The sequence below is a fragment of the Sinocyclocheilus grahami genome, unplaced genomic scaffold (assembly GCF_001515645.1).
Source record: "Sinocyclocheilus grahami isolate Dianchi unplaced genomic scaffold, SAMN03320097.WGS_v1.1 scaffold131.1, whole genome shotgun sequence".
Lineage (NCBI taxonomy): Eukaryota > Metazoa > Chordata > Actinopteri > Cypriniformes > Cyprinidae > Sinocyclocheilus > Sinocyclocheilus grahami.
The window spans coordinates 2024691-2041707 of NW_015505310.1; the positions used below are offsets into that span (position 1 = coordinate 2024691).

The window sequence follows — 17017 nt, forward strand, 5'->3', positions numbered from 1 at the left end:
TCTTAATTTTTACAGGCCAACGTTAGCTTTTTTTCAGTCTTAGAATGTTGTTTCATAACTCTTTTTACATTATTAGTAGTGTGATTGTATTGATTAATTGGTAAGTGGAAGTTATCACAAATTAGTAAATATTAGCATTAGTAAATATCAGAACTCACTTCAGTGTAATTCTTGAAATCCTCAAAGGTCTAAGATGTTGGAAAGTGAAGTGACGTGTGGCCAAGTATGGTGACCCATACTCGGAATTTGTGCTCTGCATTTAACCCATCCAACTGCACACACACCGTGAACACACACCCGGAGCAGTGGGCAGCCATATTGCTGCGGCGCCCGGGGAGACAGGTGACACTAAAGTGATATTTCACCCAAAAATGTAACTCCTGTCATTATTTACTCACCTTCATGTCATTCCAAACACATATTACTTTTTTTTCTTGCATGGAACACAGAAGGAGAAATTTAGAGCTGCTTTCTTCCATAAAATTACTGAAAATGGATGGGGACCAATGGATTTCAATCTCCGAAAATAACCAAAAAGGTACCATAAATGCGGTCCATATGACTTCTCCTCTATATTCCAAATCTTCTAAAGGCATACAATTGGATATTAGTCATTATTGACAGAAAATCTTGCCTGGAAAGCTTTGGTTACCATTCACATTCATTTAATGGAAAAGAGCAGCATGAACTTTGTTTTAAATAACTATTTTTGTGTTCTACAGAAGAAAGAATTCTCCCACTGCTTTCGAAGATATGAGGGTGAGAAAATTATGACAATTTCATTTTCGAGTGATCCGCTTTAAAGTGTTGTACAGTATTGTCCAGTTTTCAATCCAATGCAGTCAAGATGCTTGTCATGAATCGCAGGAGTGAAGAAATGTGACATCTGGAGTAATATCAGCTTCCATTGCTAGACGAGTTATAAAGAGCAATATCCAGCTCTGTGGATTGAGATGAGTTTAGGTAGATTAATGCTAGAGGACACTGAAATGTTTGTTGTATAAAAGCTCAGTTTATACAACAATGTGTCACAGCTGTTTATGAAAGACTGAAATCTGACAGATGGCTCGGAGCCCAAGAGATGTTCCATGTTAATGGGAATATCGCAAGGTCTAAAGTTCATGTGACTCAATGAGATTTCAGATTTCACCTCGGAGAGCGAGAGAGAGAAAGCAAAGGAGAGACTGGGATTACTAGTATAACTTAATCTGTAGGGTTCCCCCCTCCACACCAAAAAAGAAATGGAGCACGCCCCTTAATTTAAGCATTCAAGGAAAGTGGACCAAGTAAGCATACACCAAACAATGTACGCTAGATCACTGTTGGCCTATCAGCTTAGAGTGCCACCGATGCCCTGTGGACCTCTTCTGTAACTCTGAGCACGCTCAGTCAACTCGCTTCAGATCACTGCTACGCCGATCCTCCTCCACACACTCACTCGCAAACGCATCCAACCAGGGACAGCTCCGGCTCACCAAGATATTCTGGGGGCCGCCGACTGCCTGTAAGACGGAAGAGACGGCGGGAATCAGCACCTACTTAGCCATCCCCAATCCAGCCAGGCATCTTCAACATCTGCCAGCACGTACGCTCAGCTCTGAGCCCCTCTGCCGTGTGCCAGCTTTCCTGCCAATCCGAGTGCCGTTGCCACCGATCCTCTTGTTCCGCTGTAGAGCTGTCACAGTCTGCTCCGCTTTCTTCCCTCTCATTGAACTCCGGATGTCCTCCGCTTCCCCCGAGGCATCACCGACATTTGAGTTCTGTGACTGTTAAAAACAGAGACTTCTGCCTCCCATTGGCAATTTTTGGACTGTCCAGAGGTGTCCCAACTTCCTGCTCCAGAGTTTGAGACGTGGTGAATCTGGGGGTTCCTCACGACCGCTGAGTAGTCCCTCATCTCCCAGCATGCCCCATTCCATGCAGCAGAAACACGGTGAGAATTTTCTTTTTAACTACCTTCTTACTTACTCTCCTCGGTGACCTCACAGTCCCAGCAGCGCTGTGTTTCTTTTTTTCTGCTGGGGCTGCGGTAAAGTAGTCCAAAGGAAGTTAATAAAAAGCAAACGCATTAATTGGGAAGAAAACGAAAGAGGTGCCAGCAGAGCAATTTCCTTATTTGACACGCTCAGTAAACCAACACTGAAACACTGCGAGAGGTCAGGGTTCAAACTCTTAATTTTTACAGGCCAACGTTAGCTTTTTTTCAGTCTTAGAATGTTGTTTCATAACTCTTTTTACATTATTAGTAGTGTGATTGTATTGATTAATTGGTAAGTGGAAGTTATCACAAATTAGTAAATATTAGCATTAGTAAATATCAGAACTCACTTCAGTGTAATTCTTGAAATCCTCAAAGGTCACTACTGCAGTTTAACCATAAAACTGACATCATTTACTCGCATCGTTCCAAACCTGTAGGAGTTTCTTTCTTCTGTGGAACACAAAAGAGGATATTCTGAAGAACTGTTTTCGCCCATACAATAAAAGTCAATGGGGTCCAAAACAACAGTGAACCCCGCTGACTTTCTCTGTATGGACACAGAAAGTCACTTTTCAAAATATCTTCTTTTGTGTTCCACAGAAGAAACTGAGTCATGCAGGTTTGGAACAATATGAGGGTTTTAATTTTTATTTTTGGGTGAACTATCCCTTTAAGGAGAAACTACCTGAAATGTGCGCTCAGGAAAATTCACAAGAAAAAGCCAGAGCTTGCCCCATTACTCAAGATGAAATGAATTTTTAATATGATAAGAATGTAAAGTGTGTGAGCAAAATTGGCAGGCACCAGCGAGGAGAGAGAAGCAGAGAACAGAAAGAAAGTGCCCGAAGCTGTTTGGACTCGGCACTCTCTCTTAATCTTAGATTGAGTGTTTTCTCTTCTTGGCATTCGCTCACACAGTCTAAAGAGAACATGTTTGACCCTCTTATTTATTCATTCTGATGTAATTCACAAGTATTTGACATCATTTTAAAGAGGGGCTCCCTCCCCTTACATATTTTCTGCCAAGCATACTTTATTACAAGTGGGCTTAGACAAATTTCAAAACATTGCTTACTGTGAAAAATTAACAAATCAAAAAGCATTAGACCTGGGTGTCCATGAACTCACATAGAGAGACGATAATGGAATAACTGTTGGAGAAATGAAAACAACATGATTTGGTACTTGCAATGATAACCGCTCATGAATCAAGAGTGGAAATGTCTCAAGTTCCAGCAACATGACAGTGAAAGTCACAGGTAAGTGTGGGAGGAAAAAAATAAAAGGTTCTATTTTAGCTGTTGAACAAATATTTGAGCTCGGAATACAGATATTCTGTACATGCACAAGCTTAGTTCATTTGTAAATGATGTTAAAACTGAATGTTCTAGCAGAACTCATCAAATAAATCATAGAGAGATAGCAAGCATGTGCACACATTACTACAGCAGCATTACAACATAATTATAGCATTCCATAAGCATAATTTACACCGGGAATCTGTGTGCATAAGTTATTATGTAAATAGTGCTCTGCATCATGAATTTAAGGCAATGTGGATTTACATTAAAACATGGTTGGGTCAGCGTACACTCTTAAAAATAAAGGTGCTTCACGATGCCATAGAAGAACATTTTTGTCTAAATGGTTCCATAAAGAACCTTTAACATCTGAAGAACCTTTCTGTTTCACAAAAGGTTCTTTGGGGCGAAAAAAGGTTCTTCAGATTATAAAAAGTTAAGAAAGAGATGGTTCTTTAAATAACCTTTGATTGAATGGTTCTTTGTGGAACCAAAAATGGTTCTTCTATGGAATCTCTTGAAGAACCTTTTGAAGCACCTTTATTTTTAAGAGTGTATGCACACGACACAGGCAAGGGATGTTTCCATTTTATATAATGATATAATAGCCATTAAACAATCACCTATCATGCAATGTTGTGTGTAAAATAATTTATGTTGTAGAGAGATATGAATGCAAAACAGCGCTGCAGATGCACTTACTGATGTACAGTATCTGTATCTGTATGTGAGCATTACTTATGCTGCAAAGATCTCTCGTATAATTCTCTGGAGTGGGACAGTCACAAAGCTGATTAAAAGCCATGGAGGAGATGGTCATGTTTACAAGCTTAGTTAAAGCTCATTTTCCACTCATGTGCTCACATCGGAAACGCTGCTCCAACATACACTGCGCTGTCTCATTCACGAGGACTTCCTGAAGGACCTTTCGAGCTCAAGACGGCTCACTGTGCAGTCTGCTGGGTTTAACCGATCTGAATTCATTAATTTATGACAAAGTCAAAGCTCACTCTTTCCAAACAGCATATAATAAGTGTATGAGGTCCACAATGATTATTTTTACTTTAAATACTGCTTATTGTAAAAAAATAAATAAATAAAGATATTAAAGTACTAATGATGCTGATGTTAGGGGTCCAGGAACTCCCAATGAGCTACAAGGGGTCTGTGGTGATGTTCAAAGAAAACAGTGCTTGCAAAATAAAACTAAATAAAATAATAAAATTACATTTAAACAAATAAATGGTTTATTAATTTATTTCTTTATTTTATTTTAGCTGACTATGTTTTAAGAAATGGCCCCTTGCATAGTGATCATAATATTTAGTGCATCAAAAAGTCTAGGGGGAAAAAGTATGTAATATTAACTGAAATTAAATCTATACTTCAGCATGGGATCTCAGTATGTGTAGCAGTTTATCAGTAAAACTAAATGCCCAAATTCAAAACAGGGTTTCCTGACAGGTTATGAAAATTGTGTCTGGTTCTGATCACATCCTTTGTAAAAAAAACTGATGCCACTGGGAACGTACAAGTAAAGAAAGTAAATATGTATACATTTTCCCTGACACCTTTATCAGTTAATTTATTGAATAACAAAGTATTTGTAACAGAAACCTTGTTTTGCCGAGACAAATTTCTCTGCAGGGACTAATAAAATAATTGAATGCTTAAGCAGACAAGGTGGCTTATCATCAGCTATACAGAACAAACATACTGCTTATGAAACATAACACAGATCTGACAATGATTTGTGTTTGCTCTTTTGGATAATCACCATTTTGTTTCTCCCTGGCTTGACCATGATTTGCCGGGAATATCAAGACGAGGTTACCTTTTCTAGCTCACTTTAGCCTTGGTTTATGTACATGACTTTATTTCTGTTTCTGCATACAGATAAACTATCTACCTCTCTTTTGAGTTCAGGCAGAGACCAAAGTGATTTTAGCTATGCACTTTTCATACTTTCAAGATGTTCAAACCCATTATCAATTTGTAAACATCACATTAGAAATATCTACATTTCCAAGAAGTTTGAGCAATAATGCAGTCACAATATCGAAAGCAAGGCGTACTTTGAGATCCATTGTCAATAGCTTGGTGATGAAGATATACACAGATATACACAAATCAGTGAATCAATAATTTTTTTCCCCCTGAGATGTTTAATGAATTGGTTGAGTAAATTATTCAAATGATTCACTCAATGACAGACACTTGTCGCCATCTACTGCCGTAACTATAAAACCTTCAGATAGAGTCACTGAACTCCATATAAATACATATATGGGTCCCTATGACAATCTCTATTAGCATTACACTGTGTCTCCAGTTGGGCTAATTATGCCTTATTTGTACTGATATCCTTCATAGTTGATGATCAGCACCACTCTTCCCATGATGACTATAGGTTCTCGCCATAGCAGCAAACATGCCAAAAGAGTGCAGCTTTACAGAAATGATGCTGACTCTGGCTGATCTGTTTGTGTAAACATTAGCAGAACGGTTTAAGGGAGTCAGAGTCAAATCCAGCACAAATAAGTGTTGATGGGTGGCTGGGTCCATATGCAATCTGAATGCTGGCAGAACAAAATACATATGTTGATGCCATCTGGACCTCCAGCTGCAATTAAGTGGAAGAACAATACATTCATTTTAACCCAACGCACAAAGTTCAGATCACTAACATCACTAGAGTAAAAAAAAAAATGGCCTCATACTTATAGATGATGTTTGTTTACACTATTTCAGGGTTGTGCACTAATTGTTAATCCACTTACAGAAACTAGTCCAAAAACAAACCTTTTCTAGTTCTCTAACATGATCACAAACAAGCTAAGTGCTTTGACACTTCTCAGTAAGCATGTCTAATATTGAAGTTCTTCATAAGGTTGGAAATGAAATTAACTACTGTACTGTATTACCAGAGAGCTGGTATTCCAACTTGTTCCAACAGAGATATGGGAGTTACCTGGCAACAGAGAATGCATGCCCTCTGTTTCACATCTAAACTTTGATCATGCGTCTTACGAAAGTGATACCCTTATACAGTAATCTGCATCAACATTGGACTGATCGTTTTTGCAGTCTTAAACTTTGCATAAAACTTTGACGCACGGAAAATGATCCGCCAAAGATTTTCCATGAATGCATTTTCGCAAGGATTTTATAACCCACCCACCAAAATATACTACTGCAAATCCTCTCCCAAAATCCCATGTAAATTGATATGTTATTAAAAATTTCTGGAAATACGTGTTTATCTACCTCTTGGGTTTTTAGAATTGGTCAAACTTGGAAACCATCTCAGTAAAATCAGGTTTTAGAGGGGCTGATTTCTGGACTGGGTGGAATTGCTTTCATCCAGGCCAAAAGCCCCTGCATCCATGTTATCATGGATTACACTCCATTTGCTCCCTCTGATGGATGGAGGGAGAGAGTCAAAAATAGGCAACACATAACCACACCCCTCCACAGGCCTAATGGACATGTGATTTAAGAAACGTTTGGGCAAACCAAACTCTTCACTTTATCCAGCAGTAAGCTATAAAGCTGCCTTAAACAGTAATGAAAAATAAAGAGATTTGGTACATTTACAGACGGGCAGTGGGACGAGATTTGAACTGGTGGATGGATAAAAGCATGTTTTGAAGCTTTAAAAGCTCACATATGCCGTTTTAATAAGGCTTGCTTCAGAGTTAGGCCTACTTTGTCTTACCTTGCACAGGTGGACAGTTCTCACTTTGACAAAATGAAGACTCTCATTGATAAACCACTGAAGAAAATATGATTTAAGCTCCTTCTAGACCTGTGTACAATGTCTTAATTTTTAAGGCTATTTGTATGGCTATGTGTCGATTTCCAGTCATTTTAAGGTACACTCTTAAAAATAAAGGTGCTTCACGATGCCATAGAAGAACCTTTTTGCGTCCTGCCTTCCAGTCCGCTCTGCGTTCTCTGAAGCACGACAAGAAATTAGAAAAGTATGAGTCATTGTTATTGCTTCAAACGGAGGCTTCAGAGGTTAAACGTGATCTATGTGATGTTTGTAATTGGAGGACGAAGCAGACGCTATGAAGAACGGCTCAGTCTTAACCTACATTGTGAACAAGGTACAAATACAGACCGAGTGCGTAACTTACACCGCCTGACATATCAGAGGACTGTTTTCACTCTTTTTTGCAATCCACCAGGTGGCGCAGGACTCAGAAAACATTCTGTACTTGAGGGGAAAAACAGAAAAATTCTTTCCTCCCCTATTGCTTTTTAGCTCTTTATCAGCTCCTCCTTCCTTCAGCACGTCTAGCTTTTAGCTTGCCATATATCTCTTAATTGCCCAAACTAGATGTGGCCTCTTTTAGACTTTTTGTTGTTGTTTTTGCAAGTGGTTTTCCTTAAGAAACTAAAAGAGCCATTGAAAGCAAGAGAATCTTCAGAGACACTGAGTCAGTTGATGGCATCAGGGCAACATTATTTCAGGGTGTAGGGTGATGCAGGTGACTAAACCCTTCTCCTAGAGAAGAATAAGCGTAAATAAATAGTGTAAAAAACACGTTTACACTTGCAGAAACACACACTAACATCCTGTACTGTAGCATGTTGTATTCATCACCAACCAATCACATATGCTAAAACCTACTCTACACTAATGTGAAAAATTTTCACTGGAGTTTTGGCAGACTCACATCATAAACTAAAACTCAAAAACTCTATTAGCCCTCCAAGGTGTCTCTGTCTCTGAGTCACTAAAGATTTTCCCCCAAGTGACTGTGCTAATTTCCATGAGGACTGCTGCTGCTTTCAGCTGCTCTTGTAGATGAATTTGTTCCTTTAAAAAGTCCATTTTCAAATCTGCAGAAAAAGATGCCAGGTTCTGTTCAAGTAATCAAAGCCCACCGTCACACTCTAACACATCACTGAAGAAAATAGGATTTAAGCTCCTTCTAGACCTGTGTACAATGTCTTAATTTTTAAGGCTATTTGTACGGCTATGTGTCGATTTCCAGTCATTTTAAGGTACACTCTTAAAAATAAAGGTGCTTCACGATGCCATAGAAGAACCTTTTTGTCTAAATGGTTCGATACATAACCTTTAACATCTGTTTGTTTCACAAAAGGTTCTTTGTGGCAAAAGAAGGTTCTTCAGATTATAAAAAGGTAAGAAAGAGATGGTTCTTTAAAGAACCTTTGACTGAATGGTTCTTTGTGGAACCAAAAATGGTTCTTCTAGGGCAGGGCTGTCCAAACTCGGTCCTGGAAGGCCGGTGTCCTGCAGAGTTTAGCTCCAACTTGCCTCAACACACCCGACTGGAAGTTTCTATATGCCTAGTAAGAGCTTGATTAGCTGGTTCAGGTGTGTTTAATTAGAGTTGGAGCTAAACTCTGCAGGACACCGGCCCTCCAGGACCGAGTTTGGACAGCCCTGTTCTATGGCATTGCTGTGAAGAACCTTTTGAAGCCCCTTTATTTTTTAAGAGTGTAACTATGCAAAATCTATGTTAACCATGCTATTCCGTTGAGAAAATATATACACATTGGGTCTATATATTTCATAAATAATGTATGAATGTATCATGGCAATCTGAATGGTAAAATATATTCAAATTTGAGCATGTACCTCCAAGAAAGAAAAATCACGATTTAATATCTCAATTCAATCTCATCGAAAGTCAGAGGTTTCAGAATGAAAGCAATCATTTCTTATCAGATTCTACTAAGACATGATGATCTATCCATATAAATGCTATTAGCGCAACCTTTGTTTTGTTTGTCTCTCTTGTGTATTTTAGGAGAAACATCTCTGACAACGTTAATCCTTAAAAGGCGCATAATTGAGATCTCAAATAACTCCTCTGGATGAGCTCAAAAATTCATGTAGCATTTTTATTCCCAGTTGTAGCAAGTCCCATTTACACCAGTCTTTTTGGCATGAAAATGTAGTCCAACATATTTCTCCAAATCCCAATTCCACAAGAGAGCATGATATCGCAAACGCGATTCTTAAAGGGATTAGGCCGTTTGAGAAATTAGTCTTGCGCCACAATTTAAGTGGAGAGGAAGAAATAGCACGCGTTGAAATGAATGGATTCGAGACACCTTCTCCCTGAGATTAACGCCTAATTACATCTGAAGGAGTGGGAGTACATTACCTTAACACCACACGACATGTAAGCCTTCAGAAATACATCATATATTTTTTAAAGGCAACAAAAACATAAGCGCATCTTTGTTGCATTCGGTTTGCGGATCTGAACGCTGAAGACACAACACAGAGTAGGCTACTGCATTTCTCTGATAATGATCAACCAGCTCCCTTGACACTTTAAGACAATAATGACAACAACAAATGGGCTGTTTCGAAAACTAGTTCATGATAGGTTTAGACTATAGGGTGCTACAGGGGTGGGATTATGAAAAAAAAAAAAAAAAAAAAAAAAAAGACATTGCAGAAAAAGATGCCAGGTTCTGTTCAAGTAATCAAAGCCCACCGTCACACTCTAACACATCAGGCTTTTACGGCAAGAATTGAACTCTTTCAAAAGTAGTATTAAAAAGCATTATCGTTAGACCATTTATTCTTTCTAACGCTTTAATGCTTTCTCTCTCTCTTTTTTTTTTTACTTCATATATATTACACTTAAAAAATTGATCATTTTTTAACAATTAATTAAAACATGAAATTTTAAAGTAAAAAGCAGAAATTGTATTTTCTTGAAAACATAATCCCATATTAATTTGATCTTTGTAGTAAAAATGTCAAATTTCCAAATATTTATTTATTTATAAAGTTTTAGGTTTGCAAATGAAGCAGCAACTAGAGGAGAGCAAATTAAAACGTTTTGTAACACTTTATTTTACGGTGTCCTTGTTACACGTTACATGTACTTACTATTATAATAACAACAAATTATGCATAACTGCATGCAAGTAACCCCAAGCCAAACCCTAATCCTAACCCTAAGCATATAGTAAGTACATGTACATTGCTGTGAAGAACCTTTTGAAGCCCCTTTATTTTTTAAGAGTGTAACTATGCAAAATCTATGTTAACCATGCTATTCCGTTGAGAAAATATATACACATTGGGTCTATATATTTCATAAATAATGTATGAATGTATCATGGCAATCTGAATGGTAAAATATATTCAAATTTGAGCATGTACCTCCAAGAAAGAAAAATCACGATTTAATATCTCAATTCAATCTCATCGAAAGTCAGAGGTTTCAGAATGAAAGCAATCATTTCTTATCAGATTCTACTAAGACATGATGATCTATCCATATAAATGCTATTAGCGCAACCTTTGTTTTGTTTGTCTCTCTTGTGTATTTTAGGAGAAACATCTCTGACAACGTTAATCCTTAAAAGGCGCATAATTGAGATCTCAAATAACTCCTCTGGATGAGCTCAAAAATTCATGTAGCATTTTTATTCCCAGTTGTAGCAAGTCCCATTTACACCAGTCTTTTTGGCATGAAAATGTAGTCCAACATATTTCTCCAAATCCCAATTCCACAAGAGAGCATGATATCGCAAACGCGATTCTTAAAGGGATTAGGCCGTTTGAGAAATTAGTCTTGCGCCACAATTTAAGTGGAGAGGAAGAAATAGCACGCGTTGAAATGAATGGATTCGAGACACCTTCTCCCTGAGATTAACGCCTAATTACATCTGAAGGAGTGGGAGTACATTACCTTAACACCACACGACATGTAAGCCTTCAGAAATACATCATATATTTTTTAAAGGCAACAAAAACATAAGCGCATCTTTGTTGCATTCGGTTTGCGGATCTGAACGCTGAAGACACAACACAGAGTAGGCTACTGCATTTCTCTGATAATGATCAACCAGCTCCCTTGACACTTTAAGACAATAATGACAACAACAAATGGGCTGTTTCGAAAACTAGTTCATGATAGGTTTAGACTATAGGGTGCTACAGGGGTGGGATTATGAAAAAAAAAAAAAAAAAAAAAAAAAAATATTTTCACATTTCGGCGTCCTGCCTTCCAGTCCGCTCTGCGTTCTCTGAAGCACGACAAGAAATTAGAAAAGTATGAGTCATTGTTATTGCTTCAAACGGAGGCTTCAGAGGTTAAACGTGATCTATGTGATGTTTGTAATTGGAGGACGAAGCAGACGCTATGAAGAACGGCTCAGTCTTAACCTACATTGTGAACAAGGTACAAATACAGACCGAGTGCGTAACTTACACCGCCTGACATATCAGAGGACTGTTTTCACTCTTTTTTGCAATCCACCAGGTGGCGCAGGACTCAGAAAACATTCTGTACTTGAGGGGAAAAACAGAAAAATTCTTTCCTCCCCTATTGCTTTTTAGCTCTTTATCAGCTCCTCCTTCCTTCAGCACGTCTAGCTTTTAGCTTGCCATATATCTCTTAATTGCCCAAACTAGATGTGGCCTCTTTTAGACTTTTTGTTGTTGTTTTTGCAAGTGGTTTTCCTTAAGAAACTAAAAGAGCCATTGAAAGCAAGAGAATCTTCAGAGACACTGAGTCAGTTGATGGCATCAGGGCAACATTATTTCAGGGTGTAGGGTGATGCAGGTGACTAAACCCTTCTCCTAGAGAAGAATAAGCGTAAATAAATAGTGTAAAAAACATGTTTACACTTGCAGAAACACACACTAACATCCTGTACTGTAGCATGTTGTATTCATCACCAACCAATCACATATGCTAAAACCTACTCTACACTAATGTGAAAATTTTTCACTGGAGTTTTGGCAGACTCACATCATAAACTAAAACTCAAAAACTCTATTAGCCCTCCAAGGTGTCTCTGTCTCTGAGTCACTAAAGATTTTCCCCCAAGTGACTGTGCTAATTTCCATGAGGACTGCTGCTGCTTTCAGCTGCTCTTGTAGATGAATTTGTTCCTTTAAAAAGTCCATTTTCAAATCTGCAGAAAAAGATGCCAGGTTCTGTTCAAGTAATCAAAGCCCACCGTCACACTCTAACACATCAGGCTTTTACGGCAAGAATTGAACTCTTTCAAAAGTAGTATTAAAAAGCATTATCGTTAGACCATTTATTCTTTCTAACGCTTTAATGCTTTCTCTCTCTCTTTTTTTTTAATATATATATGTACACATACACACACACATACACACACTTTTATATAAATACAAAAAAAGTAAAGTGTTAAAGTAAAGTGTGATACCAGTATAAGCTGTGCATTAAATTGCTGATCTTAAAAACTGGTTATCCATGTGACACGTCTTCTATTCTCTAAGGAAATTTAGAAAAGAATAAGCTTCCTTTAGAATTTTTATTCGCAACCCAAAAGCAGTCTTTTTATATTAAAGAACTAAAAGGACCTCAGTGCACTTGCTAACAGCAGATCCGCACCGTGTTACAGCTCCGTTGCATCATTCCTCTGATGAACACGGTTGGCTCAAGACTTCGCTGACAATGAAGGCTGAAGCTGGCAAAAAAAAATTAAAAAACAAAAAAGTTGCTATCAGATGGGAGTAAAAATCTGCCGCTCATGTAGAAAAGACTGTGGGGCAGTTTCCGGCGCTCAGGCTAATGTTAATGGGCAGCACATTGTGCCCATTCAGCATCATCAGACAGTTGTTTTACAACTTGTAAGTAAAAGTTGAAACAGAACAGATGATCACTGCCAATGCGGCTTGTTATTGTTATTCAAGCAGACTGGAATAGTAGTAAAAGTCTCCGACTCATATTGAAGAATAAGTATTTGTGAACTCTTGTCATCACTAGCTCGTTTCCCTCTCTAACACAAACAGAAATCACTCACAAAGTGGCCCGGGAACAACCCAGTGATGTCACCCTAACCTAACAATGTGTCATTCGCGCCTGTTGCTCGGTAGTTGCTAACCGTTCATGTCACACATGGAGTATTGATCAAGGCTCCCCTACTCCACACTGCTTTTCTAAGTGGGTCATTTATTTTTGTGTGGAATTCATTGGCTAAAAGTTTGCCAAGGTTTTGCGGTAATTATCTCATGTGCATGTGGTTGGGCACTGCAGGGGGCCATGGTAAATTACACATTTCTCTACAAACTCCTGGATGCTTTTACGGCCGTGTATTATGCAAAACCACATCGGAGGGCCTTAAACAACCCTCCAGTGGATTAAAAATAAAGTTGACGCTGCTCTTTGTTTTGAAGCTCAACATGCTCTTTGTTTGGCAGTGCTGAATCGGTGCTTGTTATGAAGGAGGGCCTTAACTATTTAAGAGACTTTCCCCTGTTGGTTAGCGAACACCTGGGGTGTTTTTAGAGGGGGCGCCGGATCCAGATGTGTAGATATCCGTATGATTCCATTAAGGAAAGGGAGTTTTTTTTTTCAATCGTGAAGGTTGGGGGGAAAGTATCCAAGTAATGCTGTAAATAATTGGCAACATAATTTGGCCGAAAACCTCAGTTCTTCAGTTCAGGGTGAATCTTTTTTTCCCGCCATAACTATACATTAATGTAAGAGGCCAATGTCATGTTTTTTATTCTATCTATTAATTTATTCATGAATACATTAAAAATGCATTTTATACATACAATATTAAAATATTTAAGTATTAAAATTCACTTTTATATGTACCTTTTGGGGTGCATAAAATCGGTGTAATACAACTATAAAAAAAGCTTTAGTAGTTTGGCCTAATCATTAAAAAAAATAAAGTCTTTAAATATGTAATTATATATATATATATATAAATCAAATCTTGACTAAACTGCTTCAATGCTAATTATTATATGAAAAACTCATCCAACAAAGCAAAGTCATGTGGTGCGTGAAAAGAGCGTGTTAATTTATCAGACAATTTGACTTTCTAAGGACAAGGCAAGGAAGGTTCATGCCTTAAAATGTCATGGGGTGTGACTCCCTAAAATCTTTAAAGTTATGATATGTGCAAAAATGAAACAAAACAAAAACAAAAAGCAAACTGTAAAATTTTAAATAAGATGTGCGCTTACATGTATTCACGGTATGGTTACACCTATCTGAAACCAGCATGAATTCAGAGTTTTTATATTATATAAGAATTTTAAACGTGTTTTAAACAAGTCCTCATGGACGGTATATACTGAGATATGCTGTACCTTTAAGTGCTTGACATCCGCTTCTGCTAAATTTGACCTCATGTGAGAACAGCATTAGGTCAGACAGAAATCCATCAAGACGAGTTTGTCTTAAGCTGTCCTGTTCCATCTACAACAATTAGATGTTCTCTAAACTAACACACTTGAATCAAAGCTGGGAAAATATATTAGTGGGTCAGAAAAATCAATTTATTACGTTGATTAAATTTTCTCCTCAGGCCAAAATAACAAAGTAGGTCAATCAGTGTTAAACTGAGGAAAGTAAATGACTTCTGCCTCTTCACAACACTAAATGCATTTTATGTGGGTTGTTGTTGAAATTAAATTCTACATTGTGGGCTGTCATGAGAAGGTCAAAAATATTCATGCTGTCGCTTTATGCTTCTATTATGACTACCTAGGCATGATCTTCACAAGAAAGTATAGAGGCGTTCCATCTTGCATGTCTGTTCCACCTCTGTTCTAAAAAATCAGCCCACACAATCCGGGGTACAACTAGCCGAGGTAGCACAGAGGCAAACTATTTTGGCACACGTTTTCCTGCCGTGTACACTTCAACAATAGCGGCACATTTCTTTCAGTGCAATTATGAGGTAAAGATTTATTTTTAGTAAAGATTACAGATTCTTGCAAGATACCTTGAATACTACTGGATATGTGAAAGATAGCATTTACATGCTGCAAGTGTAAAAGTACATTAAATATGATATGAACACATTTCAACTTTATTTAGAGGGGTACATTTAGCTATTACATATTTGTTACATTACTTATGCATATTAGGTGAAGATTTAAAGTAGTTTCAAGTCACAACCTTTTGATAGACCTTGTTTTGAAACAAAACTCCAAGAGTCAGAAAGGAAAACTATATGTCAGGTTCTGTCACTTCTTCACTTTCTGGATTTGATCTCCATCTCACTACTTTGTGAGATTTTTTTCTTTTGAGTCACACTATGGTGTCACAAGAGTTCAGGAGTGTTTTTGATTTTTTTTTTTTTCTGTTGATGTTGTACCCAAACAGTGCAATGCTGACACTGTTGCTATCCAGCAGATTTACAATATATATATATATATATATATATATATATTCCCCTCACAATACATATAATTACATCATATGATTGCATTAGCATTATGCAAAGCAGAAATCAAGACACTATTGAAACCCAAAAAGACTGAGACATAGATGAACAGTAGGAAAAATGATAAATACAAACTTGGGGCAGTATGTATAAAGCCGCTCAGAGTAAAATTTTAGTCATAAGTGTGTCAAAATTTTAAGAATGACTTAATTTTACTCTTATTCCTAGACTTAGAAGAGTATTCTAAGTAGGAGTAGGAGTTAAAAGAATAAGAGTTAACTAGGAGTTAAAAGAATAAGAGTGATTCATAAAGGTTCCTAAGTGTTAAGACTAGGTCTCAGCTCTTAAATTATTTAAGAGAGCTGAAGAGGTTTCCTAACCTAGTTAGGAGTAACAAGATGGCAGCAAAGAGGAGACAAACACTTTCCAACGAAGATATGACATATTGGAGTTATATGATGATATGGAGTTGATAAAATGATACAAACTTGATTGTCAAGACCAAAAAGTCTTTTTTTTTTGTAACTGACAAAGAAATTTAATAACCTCTTCCACTCAACAAGTCAATGCTCTAACTGCAGAAATTATAGTAGTACATTTTTTTTTTGGCTGGAAAATTGGAAAAATGCAGCAACGCACCGGTGATGACACCGTAAGCAAGGTCTTACAAATTGTGGCACTAACCCCACCAAACACAACAGTGGCCAAAAGTGTTTTTTTTTTTATGACCCCACATTTCACTTAAACCATTAAAATATAAAGGACAAAAAAACACTGACCAGTGTTGCCTATGCTTTCAATTATCTGGTCACTTATATTAATGTTGCTCGATGACCTCATAAAGGTGGGTTCACTGCTTTATATTTATATTTATATAGATCAGTGAACTCGCCTTTATGACGTCATGGGAGAGTCTCGGAATGTAGATAAGGTTTGTCCAAGAAATTGGTTTTGTTGCTATAGGCTTTTGAAAAAAAGTCTAAAGAAATGAGGAAGTCACTAAATCGAGTGACAAAATCACTAAATTGGCAACAATAGCACACTGACTACAACATAAGCTATTAACATTTCATTGCATTATCATCACAAATAAAACAACTGGCTATGCGATATGTTTTAGTTTTTTTTTTTTTAATTAAGGGTGAAGATGTCAAATTTCCTAGGCCGGACATCACTTTTGGCCACTACTATATGGCAGTTTATTGACTTTCCAACTGACCACCAAACCATATTGCAAAAACAAGTCACTTTTATGAGGATTGTGGGCTTTCATAGAGTTGTTGGAGCCATTGATGGAACTCATGTTCACATCATTGCTCCAACTGTAAACGAGGAGACATACCAATAGAAAACGAAGCATCAGTAATTATGTGTGATAATTTTGCACAATGCAAAGCATTTAAAAATACATTTAAATATTAAAATATTTCAGTGTCTTAATTAAATGATTTTATTGTCGTTACATTAAATGACTGGTGTTGTGCTGCTGTGACTTTACATGAGCAGGCTCACTATTGGCTGATTCAGAGGTTGAGGTCAGCCATTTTGTGTTGACATCATT

The 17017-nt window shown here is 37.4% G+C and overlaps 1 protein-coding gene across 1 annotated transcript in view; it reads left to right on the plus strand.

Annotated features, from left to right (window-relative positions):
• The first annotated feature begins 1201 nt into the window (after nucleotides 1-1201).
• Nucleotides 1202-17017, plus strand: part of bcl6aa (BCL6A transcription repressor a) — a 28179-nt gene continuing 12363 nt past the window's right edge. The window contains exon 1 of the mRNA XM_016279548.1: nucleotides 1202-1933. Coding sequence (XP_016135034.1) covers nucleotides 1906-1933 — 28 coding nt within the window. The 5' untranslated portion in view covers nucleotides 1202-1905. The remainder of the gene's footprint in view (nucleotides 1934-17017) is intronic.